General features: G+C 41.2%; 1 protein-coding gene across 1 annotated transcript in view; it reads left to right on the top strand.

Moving 5' to 3' along the window:
* Positions 1–9,926: 9,926 nt before the first annotated feature.
* The window catches only part of gabrb4 (gamma-aminobutyric acid type A receptor subunit beta4), a 60,608-nt gene continuing 48,287 nt past the window's right edge, over positions 9,927–22,247 (top strand). Inside the window, exons 1-2 of the mRNA XM_017491941.3 lie at positions 9,927–11,461; positions 13,712–13,803. Coding sequence (XP_017347430.1) covers positions 11,382–11,461; positions 13,712–13,803 — 172 coding nt within the window. The 5' untranslated portion in view covers positions 9,927–11,381. The remainder of the gene's footprint in view (positions 11,462–13,711; positions 13,804–22,247) is intronic.

The raw sequence follows: 22,247 nt of genomic DNA, 5'->3' as shown, positions 1-22,247 counted from the left end.
CTATCTATCTCTCTATCTATCTATCTATGTTCCATGTAGCGGCATCGGCATCAGATGCTGAGACAGAGAAGGTTCTTTATTCATCTTAGACCTCTTCTTTTTAACACATGTGATGGGTATATCTCCGGTTCATCTTGCAAAGAGAAAGAGAAAGCGAGAGTGAGAGAGAGAGAAAGAGAGAGACAGAGAGGGAGATGGTGCACAGATTACATACTATCATCTGGCTAGCTGGCTAACTGAAGGGTCTTTCACGACATCTGGTGTGGGTTTTTTTTCTTCACTATCCTAATTCTTAAACACTTCAGTTAGTGCTCTCAGAATTTTAAAATAGCTCTCACTCTATTGTTCTGTCTCTCCATCTTCTCTCTCTCTCTCTCTCTCGCTCTCTCTCCCCCTCTTCCTCGTGAGTACCAAATACAAGCTGCAAGCAGTCACGCAGCTGTTTCCATGGCAATATCTATCTCTGAGAAGGATTCGTTAACCCTTTCCGGGGTGGTTTCCTTTTTGCCCACACAGTCTTTGCATACAGACAAAGCAAAACAGCTCTCCTGCTATTTACAGCCAGCTGTTCCTTCTTCAAACAGCACACATTCCAGTAGCTTCTAATGCGTGCTGATACCAACGAAATTAACCCACATAAAATGACATCTCGCTGAGAGTGGTTTGATAACGCTATGATGTGAATTAACCTCCTGTGTGCGAGACAGAAGGTGTTTTGTTGTCAGGGTGTTAATATCAGACAGCCTAGGTCAACCACATTACTGGTATTCTGAAAGAGAGAGAGAGAGTGTATGTGTTTGATGGAGTCATAGCCCAAAGGATGGCTCTCCTGGTCCGTGTGTGTGTGTGTGTGTGTGTGTGTGTGTGTGTGTGTGTGTAGATGAAGAGGGAGGTCAATTAGCAACTCCTTTAATCCATTCAACCAGCTCGTTTATGAGACAATCTCATCTGAAACGGTTCATCTGGAGATTTACGGCCCCGGTATATGAGGGAAAAAAAGAGAAAAGGGAGAATTGCAGCTTCGTGATCACAGTCGCAGGTGACAGATCAAACTACTTTGGCGTTCTCTTAAAATATAGTCGTTGTTATGTGAAGCCGGTGCACGGAGCAGAGGAGGATAGAAAGATCCGTTATTTCTGTAGATTGGACACAAAGCAATCACCTCCAATAACAACAATATACTCGACATTTGTGAGATCCACAGTCATGCACTGGGCACAAGCAGACATAAACATCCTTTGTACCGGACTTTGTGGTGTACTGGAGTTATATTATATTGTATGTATATGAAGTAAGGAATAACGCACAAAGAGTCATGCTGCTATACGGAAAGAATCCACACTTCACATCAGGCTGAAAGCATTATCACCCCGAAGTGGATTATTTTCATATAACATCACCACCCAAAGTCTTTTACTCCTCTCGAAATACACGATTCGCTAATCATTACAATGAGACTTTGCACTTCTTTTAAAACCGTTTGTAGCTTTAACATTTAACATTTTGAATGTTCATGAGATAAGTTAGTTCCTGGTATCGCTTATATTATAGCAGCTATAAACAGTCGTCCCCTCCCCAGCATCTCTCTTTTTTCTCTCTGGTGAAGTTTATCGGACAAAAAAAAGCAGCTTGTCGAACATCTCCAGAGAGATCTGAAAATGGCTGTGCACCGACGCTCCCCATCCAACCTGATGGAGCTTGAGAGGTCCTGCAAAGAAGAATGGGAGAAACTGCCCCAAAAATAGGTGTGCCAAGCTTGTAGCATCATTCTCAAAAAGACTCGAGGCTGTAATTGGTGCCGAAGGCGCTTCAACAGAGTATTGAGCAAAGGGTGTGAATACTTATGTACATGTGCTTTTTTTTTGTTTTTTTTTATTTTTAATAAATTTGCAAAGATTTCAAACAAACTTCTTTCACGTTGTCATTATGGGGTATAGTTTGTGGAATTTTGAGGAAAATAATGAATTTAATCCGTTTTGGAAAAAGGCTGTAGCATAACAAAACGTGGGAAAAGTGAAGCGCTGTGAATACTCTCCGGATGCACGGTGTTATAACTCGGAATATTTTAGAGTGACAGCTGGAAATGTTTGATATTTACATTTCATTCTTTCACCTGTAGAATATCCACATCTAAACCAACGCCACACCCGGCCTTGTGACCGTGTCACCAGCAAGATGGTGGAATGAAGGCACTGAACATTCATCAGTTATACAACCATTGATTTCCACATCTCTCTCGCTCTCTCTCATACACACACACTGTTTCTCATTGTTTTGTTCTGTTTGTTTTTACAGCGTTATAATCTCTTCATTAGAAAGAAAGGAGCGACATAAATCAGGCTGGAAATAGGAGGAAATATGTGTAGTGTGTCAAAACCCAGAGTACGATAACAGCTCTTTAACAGCTTTTTAATGCATCCTCCAAGACTCTGGGTTAAATATAAAACTACCATCAAGATGATGCCTACAATACATGTTTTGGCCTTCTGGATCTTCTTATGACCTCCTCTACCCATTTACGAGGCTTATATTGGTTTGGGGATAAAAATAAGAAGAGTAAATTATATTAGAAGCAAAAATCAGCTGTTGTACAACATCATCTTGCTTTGAGAAGTCTTTGTTGTAGCGATTTGTGGTTACCTCGTGGCTTTTCCTGAAGTGAAACCATCCAAAATCTTTCATGTTTATTTCTAAAATCACATGAAGACATACTTTGAAGACAACCAGGGAGCCATTTGCTGAAAATATGCCACACACACACACACACACACACACACACACTGGTATGTCCATTAAAGATCTGTTTTTAAAAGCTCTATATCTGGGAGGTAATATTTTAGGTTTAGGTCTTCGTGATGGGTAAAAAAGGTCTCAAAGACTATGCTATCCATCAACCATGTAATACTATTTATACCAAATAAGTCAAAGTGATCTAGTAATGCTCATCTCTTATGCAATATTTGTTGTTGGGGGGCTGGATGTGATTGTTTTTACATATTTTGTTCACGAACAAAGAATGCCTATACCTCTGATGCTTCTTGTGTGCTCAGCATAGCAGCCAATTAGCACGCAAGGCCCCAGTCAGGTGACCATGAGGTGGTGAGTCATAGTGTGTCTGACTGGACATCAGGAAGGAAGCACAGTACTTCACCGGGAGACGAGTGCTAAAAGTGTACTCAGGGGATGTGTCTGGGAATATGTCCGGACAGATTGTCCATTATTGTGTCTACGACTCGTCCACACCACTTGTAGTTGTAGATCGGGAGACGTTGATTAATGATTAAGTACCTACTAACTTAGCAGTAGGTAATCCAGTGTTACCGTAATAGTTCTTCAGTAATTCTTTACTAATCACTATAATAAAGCACTGTATTGGTTAAAGTGTAAAGATTTAGTAAGTAATCTTAATTTACTATGTTGAAAAAAACATATTGACCCTTTATCCAGTTTTGAATCACTGTTTATCTGTGTGTCATACACTGCCCTTACTTTGTCATTACAGAACCATTCCTGATTCCATCCATCCATCCATCCATCTTCTATACCGCTTATCCTTTTCAGGGTCACGGGGGAACCTGGAGTCTATCCCAGAGAGCATGGGGCACAAGGCGGGGTACACCCTGGACAGGGTGCCAGTCCATCGCAGGGCACAATCACACACACACTCACACACCCATTCATACACTACGGACACTTTAGACACACCAATCAGCCTACCATGTATGTGTTTGGACTGGGGGAGGAAACCGGAGTACCCGGAGGAAACCCCCGCAGCATGGGGAGAACACGCAAACTACACATACACAGGGCCACGGCGGGACTCGAACCCCCGACCCTGGAGGTGTGAGGCGAACGTGCTTGATTCCATTCATTATAGCCATAATAACTTTGATAATGTTGGGTAACAAATTCAGAAAATTTTGGTCCCCTGGTTCTGCTTTATGGACCCCACTTTGAGAACCACGGTTCCAAAGCGTCAGCATATTTTTAACCAAAGACAACACCGTTTCACAAACAACGTGAAAACCCCACACTGAGCTGTACATCCTGTGAGATGTTAAAGCATTACTGCAGTCCGTTGAGAATTGTTCCACATCTCCACAGCAAGAAATCAGCCAGTTTCAGGTCTATATTTCTACACATAAAGCAATATATCAAGCAGGAAAGCCCAAAGGGAAGGTGAAAAGGAAAAAAAAAAAAACTTAATTAGCTTTCTCTAACAGGAATGAGTGGCGTTTCCAATAAGAGAATTTGCTGGCAATGAAGAAGAAAACATAGCTTAGCACTTCTAAAAGCATACGCTTGGTGTTTTTCTACAAGTCAGCATAGGAAAAATTTAACCTCCTGATGGCTTTAAGGTCTCAGAACATTTAAATGGCTCGACTTTTTTTTATTGCTTAGCTGTATGGATAATATTGCAGCAGAAATGTGACCAACTGAGGATGTAGCACGAAAGCCTTTTATCTCACAGTTTTAAAATATACTGTTCTGTTTGATTTTTTCTATATCCTCCAGCTTAAAATATCAGTTTGGAGTTTATTACGAATTTGGAGACTGTACCATGACTGAACAAAAAAAATGTAAAAATAAATAAATAATTTAAAAAAAAAAAAAAAAATTGGCACCTTTTTCTGTTTCCCCCTTTTAACCTTCCAAAAAATGGTTCAGCCAAATGAATGGTACAATCTTTATTTCATGCAGTATTCATCACTATCATAACTGCCATTCTAATTCATTAAGGTGGCTAATTGTAACTGGACAGCCGAGCTCTCACAGTAAAGCACATTAATGTAATGAGATGACCATAAAGATGCCTCTCACGGACAGTACGAGGTTGTACGGAGTGTGAGGACGAGGTCGGGTGCTGAGTAGTAATTCACAGGCCTTTTTTTCTTTCTTCACACCATCCCATTTGAAATACAAGTTCATCCATTTTTCATCCCAGGTGTGTCAACGTTCAAGGTGAAGGAACATCTAGAAATTTACCACATACGATATAAACGGTATCTCTGACCGAGTTTTAGTACAGGACATTCAGTTTAATAAACTACGGGTGACAGGGTGCAGATGCTTCATAATTTTATTATTATTATTATTGTTATTAGTTGACCAAGCACCAAAGATTCAGTGGCCTATTGTTATTCTACCTGTTCCCTTCTGGCTAGGGCATTTATGGCAGCCCATATAACTGTCTGGTAAAAAGTTGTGAAATTTGGCACACTGATTGGGGAGGTTCTAAGGAACGTTCTGACCAAATTCGCGCCAAATGCTGTCAACCCTGTAGTACAAACATCGGGTCAAATTTGGGCCTAATTTGGAAGTACGTTTGTGATCAACCCTGTGTTCAAAATTTAAAAGCCAGGCATCCTTGGACTTCCTGTGTCAAGTTGAGTTCAACGCACATTCAACGCGCTAGGACATCAAATTTTCCACCATCCTGGGTTTTGTCAAAAACTGTTTTGTCGCTACTCCTGCTTTTTATCCAATCATCCAATCATCCACTCATTGATTTTTGTCCAATCATCACCAACTTCGTCTTCCGAGTAAGCCTCACAAAATTTATCAAAAGTACTTTGACTATTCCAAGCGGTATGCCCGTAAAGGGCCAATGAATCTTACAGCAAAGCCGGCAAACAGGAAGTAAGGCTGTATCTCAGCAATATCTCTGTATCCTGGTAGGCATACTCGGGACCATGCCCCGAGGCTATGCAACAAATTTCGTGCCAATGTCACTTACTGGTCAAAAGTTACAATAACATGATAACAAATGCTTACATCGAAATGCCATTGTTGCTACTCCTCCTAAAAACTTTGTCCAATCTTGACCAAATTTGGCTCGCAGCATGTTTAGACCTGTCTAAACAAAAATTAGCGTAAAATTATTAGAAAAGGAACTCTGATATTGAAAAGCGTTCTCCCATAATGGACTGGCAAAAGTGTGAAACTACGAATCATTCTTAAATCCCTGCCTATAGTTACGGCTCTATTAGGCAGCAATTGTACCACATCTGTGAATATGCTCAACGAGTCTCGGTGCTTGGCCCCGAAAATGCTACTTGCAGCTTTTATTATTATTATTATTATTATTATTATTATTATTATTATTATTACTGCATATTCATTAGCTGCCATTCTAACAGCAGTGTTGGTAAAAAGTACAAAACACACCGACTTGAGTAAAAATAAAAGTAGTGATCAAGAAAATGAAAAATCAAGGAAAAAAGTAAGAGTGATCTGATTAAAAACTACTCGAGTAATTGGAAGAACTCGAGCGTCCTGCACAGAGCCCTGACCTCAACCCCACTAACACTGAACGAACACAAATCCCCACAGCCACGCCCCAAAATCTAGTGCAAAGCCTTCCCAGAAGAGTGGAGCGAGGGGGAATTAATCTGGAATGAGATGTTCGAAAGGAACATATGGGTGTGATGGTCAGGTGGTCATATACTTTTGGATGTATGGTGTAGTAGATAGAGAGATAAAATTCAAATCCAACAGGGGAAGAAACAGCCAAATTGCGTGTGTGTGTGTGTGTGTGTGTGTGTGTGTGTACATATATATATAGGAACCATTAGGACCAGAGGTTTATATGTGGAACTATCCAGTAGGGAGACTCTGTGATATCCAAAGAGGAAAGCAGTTCTAATTTTGGCATGGACTTCCTTCATCTTTTCAGTATCTTCCTTAAAGAATTCTCGTGCTTCGCCCCAAATAGTCCTGCTATGTTAGGTGCTGATGTTGATGTTGTAAATTGCACAGAATTATACTGTAATATTTCAGCTGTACCAGATTGGTTGAAGTTATTTATCAAACCATAATTTCCTCTTGTCCAACATCATTTAAATATCATTTCCCTTTTCTCAATCACTGAGTACTCAACCCTTCAAGGCTACCATATGGATAAAACTAATCAACAATTACACAGCTATCTATTTATGATGGTCACTCACGAGGAAGCTCCTTAGGCAACCCTTTGCTACATAGTTTTATAAGATTTTCCTGGAATTAGTTCTACATCCTGTACTCGCCTGCTCTGTATTAGTCACTGTGTAAATACAAACAAGTGAAGTCACAGTGGCTGATAGAATTTCATCTCACTGGGTGTTTATGCGTACGGAATAAAACAGGATGGGGTGTGCTGTTATAGGAAAATAATCCACAGCAGGGTGCTGTGATGAGGCATGACGTGAAGCAGAGGATCATTACCATCCTGGAGTGGACTGTTTTACTATAACAGCACGTCTCGAAGTGTGTTATTCCTCTTAGGTCAACAATCACACATTTAAATTGATTAATTAATGGCACATCATGCTTTTTAATTATGTAGAGTTACATGTATTGTTATAGAATGTCTGTGAGACACACTAGTTCCTGTTCTCACTTGTGTTCCACTCTTAAAAAGAAAGGTTCTTCCATGGTTCTTCACAGCATCACGGATTCTGCAAAGAACCTTCTTCTGGACAAGAACTATTTTTCATTGTATAGGGTTCTGGAGTTGAGTTATGGTTGTTGTTGTTTTTTTTTTTTGGAGATTCAAGAAGTTCTTTATGGTTCATTATAGGTTCTTCAGAGCAGTGTATTGGTTCTTCAAGGTATGATCTCTTAACAGGTTAGAGTGAACCCTATAAAGTTCTTTGTGGGACTGGAAAAGGTTCTCCTGACATCACTCTTAAGAACCTTAATTTGGTTCTTTAAAGCACTAACTGAGGGTTTTTTTTTAGAGAAGCTACGATAACACGGTGGCACTGCCGTGAAGAACTATTTCTGGGTTCTTTAAAGCACAAGTAAATAGATGCTTCTCTAAAGAACTTGAGAGTGAAAGGTTTTTTGTCCCACTTAAAAGGGTCCTCCTATGGCATCAGGCTGTAAATGTGTATTTTTAAGAGTGTATAGCAGCTATAACCCACCAGCCTTTCAGTGCTGACACTGGAGACTCCTTCCATAAATGCTAAGCAAACATCTGCTAACACAAAGCTTCAACACATCAACGTTATACATTTTCTTCGCTAAGTAACAGCACGGTTTTTAAACTATTAAAGATTATGTGGAGCGTCCACCGTACAAGTCCCCGTGAATGACCTGTTACTATAGAAACGATAATGCAAATGGAATGTGATTTAAACCGGCTGTTTGAATCAAACGATTCTGACCAATCAGAATCGAGAAATCAGCAACGCTGTGTTATAAAGAGTGTTTAACCGTAGGCAGGAAGGTGCTCTCGCGGCCTGAGCAGAATATAATGTACCGAACCCAGGACGTCCGACCGATTAAGACCTCAGCGAGCTATCGACACAACTGACAGCGCGCTGACATTCGTTATGGATCTGTTATTTTAATACTTTTTCCTATATGTGCTGCAATCTATCATGTCCACTTGGCTCAATGATGCACAGAATTCCCAAAACATTTATCAGCCTCACGTTATTATAGACCAAGCATGTGTTAAAGGGGAAGGAGAGAGTTTAATGAAGTGTGGCAGCTCCTCAATAACACCTGAATAGGACCTTATGTAAACTCATAGACGGGCGTGTCGGGTTATTCTGAGCTGGCTGTGCGCGCAATAATGCAATATCATGACTTAAGGATTACAGCATTGTTGAAAAGTTGATGATTGTGTTGATTGTGGTGATCACTGGGAATGTGAGCAGCCATCTGATGACCTGGCTGCATGGGAATTCATGCACAAACTCTGAGTTACTGCTGTCCTGTGTGCTGAACAGACTTTTTAGTATAATTGCTCTCCGCAGTCCTGACCGCACCGAGCTTTCCTTGGTACTGAACAAGGACCTGTGTCTTTATCTCTAATCAATAGCATAGCGCTTTTAGCTTATTCCACTAAACTCCTCTGAGGTCTTTGAGTCACTAATAATAAGAATTACGGCTCAGGCAAATGCATTCATGTTTCATGCACTTAATGCACAGGAATAGATTTTATATAAATAATTTAAGGCCAGCGGGTAGCACGGTCACCTCCGAGCTCCGGAGTTCGAGTAACCTTTTCTGTTTGGAGTTTCACATGTTCTCACCATGTCCGTGTGGGGAAAATATGCCAGGAGGTGGCTATGCTAAATTACCCCTAGGTGTGAATGTGTTTGTTCATGGTTGCCCTGTGATGGACTGGTGCCCCATCCAGGCTGTATTCCAACCTCACTCTTCCCGGGATTCACCAAGACCAGGACCAGGAGATGAAAATGAATGAATTTAAGTCCATGTAGACATGGCCTACTTATGAAAGAAATTCATTGTGACTAACACTGATTTAAAAAAAAAAACAACAAAAAAAAACTCTCTAATGGTTTTACTGCTTCGGTGCACTTCGGTGGACTTGGGTGGGTATTCATTCATACACACTCCATACTGGTGCTTTACAAGACAGTAAACAAATCATGTATGGTCACTGGATTTGAGCAAGCAAACATGGCTCATAATAAAAGCAAATAATCTCATAAAGCGCCGCTTTAGGACGGATACCTTTCTGCGATGGAGAACGCTCCAGGAGAAGCAGCACAGGAGCCAGAACATCGAAGAAGCTTTGAGAAAATGTTGCAAACATACATTCGCCATTTGGCCCCGCTGTCCTGCTTTAGCTGCTATAAAATGTGCCGAGGCCTTCTGCATCAGCGGTCGCAGCGTTGCCTAGCAACTGGACGGCACAGAGATCTCTGCAGAAACCCTCATCTTATGCTGAAAGGAAAAAAAAAAAAACACCAAACAAACAAACACAAAAACAAACACTCACTTCTTATCTTTGCGTTTGCTTGTGCATTTGATGAAATGAATATTTTTGAAATGAAATGAATTGACCATATCGACCTGAACATTAGGCCAGTGTTGATCACGCGCTGCTTTAAAAGTCTGACTGTGTAAAATATAACACGCTGGCATGCACTCGTGCTGGAAACACATCCACCTTCTCCTCCTTACTACATGTGCATGGTGTGTCCTTGTGGTGAAGTCTGTGGCCGGTGTAAAAACCTCTCCAGGATACACCCGGCGCATTTTAATGGGTTGCAGGGTGACTCGAGCAGCGCGCGCGGCATCCAATCCCCAGTGATACAGCGTGCGCAAATACTACTTTCCATCTTTGGGCTTTTTTATTTATTTCTTTTCCTGACAAACCTTACAATCTTTACTCACTGATCACACCGAGAGAGAGAGAGAGAGAGAGAGAGAGAGAGAGAGAGAGAGAGAGAGAAACAAAGCAAAACAAAACATGATGTCGATTTTTCTCCAATCCAGCCATCTAAGCGTAATCCTGGGTACTATTTTCCGCTCTTGATTTCCTTTCTTTCTTTCTTTTTTTTTTTTTCTTCCCCCCCCCTCCTCTTTCTCTCTCTCCATGTCGGCTCGTGGAGGCGTTCTTCAAGCTGAAGTGTGTCATCGTGTGTCGGCCGCCGTTTCTCCCCGAACATGCTGGGCTCCTCCACACACACATAACGCACCGAGGATCGGCGTCGCGCCGCGTTTCCAGCAGGACGCGTTTCCAAACCTGGACTATTATACGCTTTTTTTATTCTGATCGAGTTCACAAGACGCCGTTTCCCCCCCCTTTCTACAAGGGTTTGCTTTCTTCAACTTCATAAAAGGGGGTAACCACAGACTACTAGACGCTCTGACGTCCGCATCCCAGATTTTTAATGTGCATATTGTTTTGCTTTCCTCCAGCAGTCGGAGAAACGAACCTCGTCCCTCCAGCAGCCGTCACGCGGGGATGCTTGTGTAGATTTCCGTGGGGTTTATTATTTTTTTGGTTTGTTTGTTTGTTTGTTTGTTTGTTTTATCCACCGCACCCCCTAAATCTCCCAACATCTTTTCGAGCCGAAGGAGGAAAAGACAACATCCTTAAAGCATCCTAGTGTGGAGCAGATCCCCGGAACCATGGCTCGTCCGCAGATTCGGACCGGGATTTAATTCATCTGAGTGACACGAAGGCGCCACTTTTCTGTCTTTCTTTCTTTCATTTATTCTTTCTCTCGTTTTTTCCCCCCCTTTTCTTTTTATTTTTGGCTTTTTCCCCCCCGGTAGACCCTTTTTTCGTTACTTGTGAATTAAAGTGAAATGTAATCATGATGTGTGATGTGCTGTTGGTCGAGCTGCTCTGTGATCTGTACGGATTTCCATAACCGGGGAAAACACCTTGGGACCAATTACGAGCTTTTTAAATACCCCACTTCTCTGCTCTTTTTTTTTTTATTGCAGAGCAATCACACATGTGATCCAGTGGGTTTGATTTGAGCGATTGATTTGGCCCGTTTTATTCCCCTTTCCGTTCCCTGTGTTGGATTTTTTTTTTTTTTTTTTTTGTTCTAATCTTTGATCGTTTTGGACCACGGGCGGTTGGATTACTGAAGGTGTACATATATATAAACGGATTTGTGGAAATGTTGGGTCCTCACCAAGAAACAATATGTGGAATTGTCTCTGCTCTGACAGTGTTGTCGTCTGTCTGCTTTGTACAATGGTAAGGAAAAACCTGATGAGTGATCTGAGATTATTTTTTGAAGGCGCAGGGTTTGGGATGAATTGCGCCAGGCTGCTTATTGCTATTGGCCATCACTGATCATTCACTGATAGGGGCTACTGTAGTGAATACTTGTCCGTCCAATGGCATAAATACTTGAGGTGTGTGTGTGTGTGTGTGTGTGTGTGTGTGTGTATCAGTGAGTGCGCGGGCAACATGCGCGTGTCCGTCTCCAGACGCGTACATTATCGATAACACTGGCACCATATCATTAAAAAAAATAAATAATTATATATGTATATGAGCTTTATGCCTGTATAGCTTATGCCTGCACGTATGCTCTGTACACATACACGTCTGCTCGGCCTAAAGCGACGTGACACTGAGACTAGCGCAGTCTCCAGCCTTTGACGTGAACGTGCGTCTAAATGCACAACACGTCTCTCTCTCTCTCTCTCTCTCTCTCTATTTCATTCTTAAATCAAAAGACCTATATCTATCATTTTGCCGCAGATATATCTGATCAATGCGTTTATATCTCAGTCCAATATCCCCCCCCCCCCCCCCCCCCGACCCCCACCCCTAGACTATACTAGCTACCATCATGCCTTCTGATTATTAGTACAGGTTCATCATGGCTTGGTGAAAGTACAAAAAATAATAATAATAAATAATAATAATAATTATCACAACACGAAAGTAGATCAGTTGTAAATCTTCTTTCGTGCTGTTCGGATGCTCACCTGGTTCTTTGGTGCTGATATCTGTGCCACCTGTAAGCGTACATGATAAGCAGTTCATCAATAATTACACGCTCATTATATGTCAGAAAGGACAGAGATGCTAACAACTGGACTCCATAACTGCATACGGTTATTAGAGCCAGGACATCTTAGACAGCACAGGCCCCAGACCGAGCATCTTCTACTGTTGACGTTTGGTCTCACGGCTCTGCACGCAATGGGTTTCCAGAACGAATCGACTGAATCCGTGGTGCTGCATTTCCAATATCATATTAGGCATGAAATGGTGACTGGATATATGATATATTGGGTCTGGCTTTAGCATTTGCTCGGCAGTGTTGCTGTTTGGACTTTCACCCTTCAGCAAACTGTAACGAAATCATATCAGAATCAATTTTCTAGCTACTAGACCAAAGTGATTCTGATTTAAACTGGACTAAATGCAAGGCCGCGTTGCAGCGTCGGTTTTCGGGCTCCTTACAGACGAATATCTCCGCAATCATGACAAAAACTGAGCAAATGAGCATATAGTATCTATTCTCACGAGATGGTGTTGAATAAGCTGCGCTGTGTTAAAGTGCTAAGTGATACAGACATCGTCATCGTCACGCGGTACACCTCGGTACAAGTTCTGATCAACTGGTGAAATGTAGTCTACAATATTCTATTACGGTGTCAGTCGTATAATTTATGTCTTATACTGTCACTAATATTACTGAACACATCACTGCATGAAACTGATCGATATAAGTGCACGTGTATGAAATATTATCCTCAACAGCAGGGGTGGAAAAAGTACCAGGAACCCGTTCTTAAGGATAACTACGGGTAGTGTGTCAAAATCGCTCGTCGATCCTGCGTGACTAGCTCGCTCGCTAAGCAATCAGTCATAAGGAAATATCCTGCTAACTCACACAAAACCTTGCTGGTTAGCTAATGTTAGCAAAACCGTTCTGGAGTAGCTAATTTAACAAGCCGATTTACAAAACCTAACTAGCTTGCTAATTCAACAAGGTAATGTAAAAAAAAAAACAAAAAAACAACAACAACCTGTAACTAGCTAGCTAATTTGCTGAGATGAATTACAACACATGACTGGCTAATTTAACAAACTCATCCTTTATGAATCAGTATCTCCAACAAAGACAATATCTTATTGATAAAAAAAAAAAAAAAACTAGAATAGGATAAAAAAAATATGAGAAAAAATATACACTACATAAACATCTCATGGTGTTTGAGATTCGTAACACGTAGATTGAAGGATAAAATGAAAACGTAAAAGGTATTTTCTTTTCTCTTGGAAATTGACTTGAGTAAGAATACAAGCATTCATTTCCACGAATACTTGAGTGTTAGAGCACTTAAGCACAGTAATGAAGTTTTCCACCCCTGCTCGCAGGTTTTCTCCAGAAGTGTAAATAATGTCCCTAGCTATCTATAATGAAGCAATTCTGCTCGTTCGTCACGGTGCTATGTTTTAATAACTGTAACTGTCTGCCCTTAGCAATTCTGCGGCATCTGGAATATCTGTGGCCAAATCGACAGTGGACAAACTGTTGAGGGGGTATGACATCCGTCTCCGGCCGGATTTTGGAGGTACGTCCATCCTCTACCCCCTTCCCCTCCTTTTCCAGTTCTGTTCCTCTTCACGTGTGAAGTAAAGTGAAAGAGTTCCTCCGTCAAAACGCTTCGAGTTCTGCATTCGGCGTCTACTTCTAAACAATTCAGCCAAATGAATAGCTCTTGCCATTCCGAAGCTCGCGCACAGATCACAGTGAAGTAGTAAAAATATTAAAAGTACTGGGAGGAAGTTATTAACATTGTTGGAGGTATTGCTGGATTCATACCCACTGCAGAACCTAATTTCAGGCTTAGGAGGTAGATGATCCAGACAGTGAGGAACATCTGAAACAAAGGGAATATTTTTCATTTCTGATTACATTTACCCGTCGCTTTTGTCTTTGGGGGGAAAAAAGGAAAAAGAAAAAAAGAGAAAAGAAGCAGAAACAGCAGCAGAAGGACTTCTAAAGGCTGAGCACACTGTTTCAGCTGCCTATGATTCATAGTTATGCACACGTTCACAATTTTAAAGAACCCCAGGGATGCTTCTTCATCCACAAAACACAAAATAACTTTGCCTCACCCACAAAAAAATGCTTTGTTTGAAGGACGATGTGTCCAACCATTCATCACAGGTCTCGGTTTTGTCCCCTGACATTGCGAAGAGGCCGTAAATTCACCGCTGGAGGTGCTTTTTCTTTCCGTCGTTCAACCCACCCTCAGCAAATTAGCTTGTATTTCAACAAAGGAGCAAATCTTTGCAAAGCACGCAACAGAATCAAATTCTCTAGAGCTCCGAGGAAGCTGACGTTATCCGTCCATCCGTCCATCCGTCCATCCATCCATCCATCCATTCCTTCTTTCATGCATTACCACTGTTTGTCTCCACTGAATGTACACCGGCGTTATTGGAGAAAATACACTTATTATAAGTGTTCTTCATTGAACACGTGGAGGGTATTTCAGGACATGCCTTCACGTTGTACTTACAGTAAGCGGTCTAATAAGCTAGCGGTAATAATAACATCTGATAACTTTAAACAACTGGGTTGAGTTTCGTTATTGATGATCATCCTGAATCTCAGACTACGTGAAGAACTGGACTGTAAATCGCACCTCGCCCGAGAAAGTCTGTCTGCTTATCTGTGTATATGATTTAAAACCTGGGTTCCAGATGAAGCAGCGTATCCCAGTCCTGTGACGGGTACGAGAACACACACCCTGTCATTTTCCACACAAAATCTCTCTCTCACACACACACACACACACACACACACACACACACACCAAAAAACAAACATTTTCCTGTTGAACAAAAGAACAGACTGTGGAGCAGAACAGAAGAGAACGTGTGTGCAGAGAGAGAGTGAGTGTTTGTGTTAGTATGTGTGTGTGTGTGTGTGTGTGTGTGTAGTTGTCCTGCTTGCTTCTCCCCTCTCTTCGGCCATTATCCAGGACTAAGCCGCTAAAACAGTGAGCGGTCGTTGCGTCCGCGTTCAGACGACTCGCGACCTCATTACACCCGATATAAACCAATTATTAAAACTACACAGCCTATATTCATTTACATTTAACAGTAACGGAGAACGTGGCGAAGTAAGAGTACGTTTCTGTGGTTAAAAATGAACACGAGGAAGCGTATAAATACCGTATGGCCAATTAAGCCTGCTCTTAAAAGGACGTTTTATTTCAAAAAGTTACTAACGAATATAAATATAGCGCGTCACGACGCACCGCTGCATTCCTGGTTGAATGTTCCGTAAGTAATCGATGTGTTTATTCTTGTAGATGTTACATCACTTATTTCCTTCTACAGAACCACACCGGGTTTATTCGCACCGGTTCATTTAACGCATTCATTCCATGCCTTCTTGGTGCTTCATACAGCGTTCGATGTTGATGTACGTGTGTTTGGAAAGGCAGGGGTACACGGGAAAACCCAGCTGCTTGGTGCAAACCAAAGGCCTGCGTCACATTCTTCACGATCAGAGCTAAACTCTCCTTACACAACCGCTGACTGCTGAGCTTTTAGAAGAACTCGTTTTAATCTACGTTAGCTTTAGGTTCCTTTTACAAAGTAAGAAAGCTAACGATGTTAATCTAGACCAGAGGTGTCCCCAAGCTTCCGTGTCATTTGAACCCCTTCGGCATAAATTATTTGCTCTAAGTACCCCCTGCGATTTCAGGCAGGATAACGTTAAGCGAAGCGTTCGCTCCTTGCTTGTTTTGACTCGTCAGCTTTTGCTGTTGTTGTTCGGCTACGTGACTTTACCTGGAAACGTCCGAGCGGTTTTTGTGGTCTGTTTTTTTTTTTTTTTTTTTTCTTCGTGATCTATTTTCAAGGAAGCTGCTCCAAACATATCCCACCACACACTTGGAGGCGGGTTTGGCCTCCGTCAATATCCAAGGACGTGAATGTGACATTTGAAAAACTTCTCGCTGTACTTACAGAACGTTCGTTTCGTGCTTGGGTGTTCCTGTCTTTTTTTTTTTTTTTTTTTTTTTGGAGAGTTGTAAAGATGATGACGTTTTTAGCCGTGAAGATGGATTAGCTTGCTAACACAGTCATTTCTGTTTAACTCTCGTGTACTAAGAGTGACTATTACTTGACACGATCAGTCGACTTCTATTCACGTTTTACTTCTGAGGTTGTCATAAAATGTTCGGATATTCATTGTTTTCATTCATTTAGTTCAAACCTGGTTGGAAAACCCAACACCTAGACCAAGATCTAGTGTACTCTGTCGCTCTGCGATTAGCATCGCCCCAAATGCAAAGAGTTATATTATAGGCAGTGGTGGCTGACGCTGAATCGTGGCTGACCCTGCGCTCTGACCCTGACTTCTGACTCCTAACAAGCTGGGATATGCAAAGAAAAGAATTTCACCGTGCTGTAATGCATATGTGACCGATAAAGCCTCCTTCTATTAACTATAGCGGCATATGAAGTTATGAGGTATTTTTAAAGCTAATTGGTGATACCTGAAGGTTCTGCCTAAGAAAAGCCGGACTGATATTTGATCAGACTTGTACCCAGCTTCAGATAGTCACAGTACTGTCCGGAGATCTTTTGATATCTTGCTATTACAGCCGATCGAGTGTCTTTCTCAGGATCCACCAGCATTAATGCACAGCCTGAGTCAGGCTGAACAGCCCATGCATAAATCACACGCAACAGGTCAAGAATGTTAGCAGCAGCTAATCAGGATTTAATTAGCCGGTTTGGTCATTCTGAATGAGCTTGGTTATGTAGACGGTGAAATACACCGAGCGAACTTTGACCTCTGCGTTCAGAACGAAGGGCTGCGGGACTATCGCTGCAACTATAAAGAAAAATCAAAACGCTGGAACATCAGACGTGTTGTGTGAGAAGGAAACGGGCGTGGCAACAGAAATCAAACACACCAGATTTGTCCTTTTGATTCGAATGTTTTGAGACGTTTTTCTACTTTTATTACAATAAACCAAATGTTACAGATGATAGATTGTTAAACCTAGACATTTCTAGATGTGTTCTCGACCGTCTTGTTGTTTATATTGACAGATTAATTCTGCCCGTTTAAGCGTTTCTTTCTAGAAATAAGTGAAGTGATCTACCGATTTAAAGCTTGAAATTAGTATAAATGACTAGAAATAGGTTTAATAATCGTGTATTTTGGTTTATTGTGATCTTACCGTATATTATTATTAAATTCTACAAAAATATCAAGAAATTCAAGTTATTTAAGTCCTGTATCAAGACATCGTTCTTTACAGAGTGATGGAGAATAAGTAACACCAAAAATAATAAGCAAATGATCACTACGATTTTTAAGCGATCTTTAAAAGAAAAAAAGAACCCTTTTTCTTTGCTGATAAGATACCGAAACCTCGAGTATCAGCCGATATACCGAGACCCGTCCGATATGGGTTTCCTTAAAAAAAACTTCTAAGCCTTGCAAGGTCTAATAAAATCAATCCTGACAAAAGTAAAAACCAGTCAAGTCTCTTGACTGTTTCAAGTTCCAAAAAAAAAAGTACTTTTCCACATCCCCTGCAGGTCTTTGCCATTTGTCACATGATCCGATCCAAATCTGATATGTTTTCAATGATTTCCGATCCACGTCGGTTTCGACCCGATAACAGTGCTGGGTATCGGATCTCTAATAAACACTCAGACGTACAGTTTCCAGGCAGCTTTACGTCACATTAGCGGCGTACTGTATACCAAGAAGCTGATCTGAAATATTTACATACTGTATGTATAGAATACGCAATCTTATCCACAGCTCTCATCCACCGTTCACAAAGATAGCCGGAATCTGGAGTATACACGCTTCAAGAGCTGGCATGCACTGTAGATTATACTCGAGTACAAAAGCTGGCATCATACTGCATTATCTTAAAAAAATCAAAAGCTGGGATATAAAAGCTGAAAATCGTTATAGCTAGCATAAAGCTGCGAAATACGAAATCGGACGTGGGCTGTAACGGGAGTGATGCGATGTCGCTGACCCAGACCCTTTTATACCCTTCTAAAGCGATGATGTCGTTCCCGATCTGCTAATCCCTTACATCCGATCTGGGTCTCTTGCCGGGAAATCCTAAACGTGTAGTAGACAGAGAGAGGGACAGAGAAAGACACACACACACTCACACACACACACACACACACATACATACATATATACAGTATACAAAAAATACTATTGTACAGTGCTGGGTCTTTATTCAGTTTCGTACCACCCATTATCAATGGCTACAGCTTTTCTCCACAAAGCTATAAGTCATGTTCTACATACTGTGAAATAATTGGAAATTAAACTCTGGAGGGATTCGATTTAAATAAGAAAACTTTTTAATATTCAACGATGCTTGTTTTAGTTCATTCAGAATAAAAGAAGCTCCCGGTGTCTTTAGGTTCTGTGTAATACCGTTGGGAGAGATTAAGATCTTTACTGGAAGATATTAACAGCGTTGTTATTAATTTATTGCTAATTTATAAAACGCAGAAGTACAGGATTTAGGATATCTATAATATCTCAGGCTTGAATCGTCAGTTAATCGTCACGGAGCAAAATACCGTTTGGGTTCAGACCTCACAACACTTCATACCAACAATAATGTATTCAAAACGTGGGGGATTATTATTACTTCTCTGAAATTCTTCATTTTAATAAACTATATTAGACCTGTTTGTGTGTGTGTGTGTGTGTGTGTGTGTGTGTGTGTGTGTGTGTGATCTTAATAGTGTCTGACATAATTGCCTTGTACACCCTACTACACGTACAACTTTAATATTCAGCTACAGTAAAAACGTATAATTAAAAAAAAAAAAAAAAAAAGTACTTTTCTGTCTTTCTGGAGTAAGAAACGTATATTAAACCTACATTCACAAGAAGAATAAGGAAAAAGCCATTACTGATTGGTATTACGCAAAACTTGAGACTGAGGTGGACATCTCGTTTCAAAATGAAGTGACAATAGAGAGTGCCTTCGCTTCTCCGTACCAATAATTCCTCACGTACGTTCTCGCTCTTCACTCAGTTTCCCCAAACTCGGCCATGCAGCATTTTCAGACTGATAGCCGATGATACGTGTATGTTTTTGCTCTGATGATATGAACCACACACACACACACACATACAGTGAGAGAGAGAGAGAGAGAGAGAGTATTATATATACATAGTCGTGCATTTCAGTAGGTGTTGATGGTGGGACAGAATTCAACTCAAATCAATTAATCGAGTTAACGCTGCTTAGAGTTAGCATATTTTGCCGAGCGTACCGGCGGAGTCTCTTCTGATTCTGCATTTCTTTTCAAGGAATTCGTCTAGTCCGTATCCCTGTCGTGCTGAGGCACTAGTATAAAGCTTTGGTCGGTGCACCGGGCTGACGGTCACCGCGCAGCAGTTTGAGAAATGAGTTGGCCGAAGCGCATTTGTGTGACATTCAGCCAGAGATGAGATTACAGTGTATACAGGAATACATCTTGTGTTTAGCTGAATGTTTGGCCAGTGACATCATTTTGGTTCATGTCGCCTCTGTACACCAACACGATGGATTTGAAATGAAGCAATCATGACGTTAATGAGGTGTAGACTTTCAGCTTTAATTAACAAAAATATTGCATTAACATTTTTGGGAATTACAGACTTTTTTTTTTTTTTTTTTTTTTTCACAGAGTCCCTACATTTTCACAGTTGGCAAAAGTAATCGGACAGTTGACTGATAAGCAGTTCAGTGGCCAGGTTGTGGCTTGTTTCCTCGTTATTTCACGACAGATTAAGGAGATAAAAGATCTTTTCGTCTGCGTTTGTTAGCTGTTCATGGGAACTCTCAATATGCGGTCCAAAGAGGCGTCGATGCAAGTGAAGGAGGTCATCATTAGGCTGGAAACCCTGCCCCCCCCCACCCCACCACCACCACCACCACCCAAAACAGACCTATCTACGATCAAGTCTACGCTCCACCACTTTGATTGGATGAGAGGCCTTCCAAGTGCACTGAAATTTAGTATAAGAGCACTGGGACAGACATTTCACTCCGCTTGTCAATTCTAGCAATACCTCATTACACCGAAACCGTTACTACACGTATAACGGGCTGTCAGTCAGTCTGTGCGTTGGCATGGCGACACGTAACACGCTATCCGGCCGTGCTTTCTTTGGGATCTATTTCCACTGACCGAGTAAAAAAAATTAAACAAACTATTTGGTCACATTGTGTCTGTTGCATAATGCGAGTTACTCGGTATTAATTTCTTGTTTACAGAACAGTCGTATAAAAGCAATATCGCGCTCAGCATCTGCGCCCTGCTGATATTTAGTACAACAGCACTCTTGCTTGTGCAATATTGCTTCATTGTGAAACAAATCATGGGCATCGCAATAAATATTCAGCGGACGAGCGCGTAGAGAAACAAAAGCAGCTCTTCTGGAAGTTAACCTGGCAGAAGCGACGGTTTATTAGAGCGAGCTAGTCAGTGGCGATGCTTCCAGTCGCTAAGCACGGGACAGCTTTCTCTAGGGTGAATTTGCGAGAGAGAGCCGAACTGCGTTATTTGTGCTAAAAAAAAAAAAAAAAAAAATGTTACGAATATCATCTCGCGTGTCACAGGAACAGCTCTCAGGTGATTCGCTGCTAGAGTCAATCCTTTAAAATGAAGTAAATGCGAATCGTTCTGTACGCTTCTGTCGTCTTCGCACACAGTTAATATTTTAAATGTTTTACGGATGATAGTTTGGTGAAGAGTGAGCGCCCCTCAGGCAAGCCGATATAGTTTGATGTGCGTTAATGCAAACAGAACAGCGTGGAGATTTCAGACATGATCTAGCAGGGTGTGGTATCCTCCGCTTCCTACAGTTCGGTGCTCGGCGACTGGAGAAAACACTCTGCGTAGGCGTCGAAGAGAAAACAAACCGAGTCTTTATATAACTCGAATTTGGCAGAAGAGATCGAGAAATCCCTTTTCCAGAAACGTTTCCAAAGGCACGCCAATGTGTAATGGTCCAAAAGCTCACATCCAGCTTCGGTTGGATTTCAGGACATAATCCCAATCCGTGTTCAGTAGTAGCCTGAAAATAAGAGTTCTACGTCTGTCTGCGTTGCGTTCAGGGCCAATTCCGTGCACTCTTATTATTTCAATTTGTTTGTCTGCTAGCTCAGGAAACCATTCGGCGTGAAATGTAGAGAGAAAGCGTGCAGCATTTGAGCCATAAGTACCCTCTGGTAGGGTAATAACATGCACATTGTCCCTGCGGCTTCGGTTCTTCAGCTCTTGCATCATTTTAGCCTGGCTCTGCTGGGAAATCTCTTTTGCTCGCTGGATTTTAGTTTGTAAATTATGGCAGTTGTTCAGTAGTTTAGTTTGTTCAGGTTGTTGGAAGACTGTAGCATCTCCAGCTGAATGAAGTCAAACGTACGTACAGGGAACGGCTGTCGCTACTTATAGCAGCTAGCTAATTTTTAACGGAAATCGTTATTTGAGCTGAGAGGAACGTCAGGTGGATTGTAGAGGCAGCCATTTAAGCATCTAAGCAGCCATCTTGCTTCAGGTTATAGGGGGGAAAAATCCTGTAAAACACCTGTAATCTGTGCCAGTAGAAATGCGTTCAAGTGATTTATTGCGTTGAAATATTACACCAAATAATCTTCAGGCAAAATGGATGCTTACTGTTGTGTCACAGATAATTTCCCAGGTGGTAAGCAAACATAGACATACACTGTGGATAAATAAATAAATAAATATCGCGTTAGTGTTAACTGTTTAGAAACACGGACAATTATGATTATTTTACAGCGATTTCTATTTTTAATATAGTTATTATTTTTATTCATCATTAATGCAGCATGTTTCTTTAAAATATGTTGTCACCGTTGATATTTTTCTTGAAATCAAAGTCGACGTTTTGTGGCTTTTAGTAAGAATACGTTCCTCTAAAGGTTATCTACAAGCTAATGCGCTCCAAAACAATGACAAAATTCACATTTAGAGGATG

Source organism: Ictalurus punctatus, chromosome 18 (assembly GCF_001660625.3).
Source record: "Ictalurus punctatus breed USDA103 chromosome 18, Coco_2.0, whole genome shotgun sequence".
Lineage (NCBI taxonomy): Eukaryota > Metazoa > Chordata > Actinopteri > Siluriformes > Ictaluridae > Ictalurus > Ictalurus punctatus.
The sequence above is the reverse complement of the archived record's forward strand: the minus strand, read 5'-3'. Positions and strand labels throughout refer to the sequence as shown.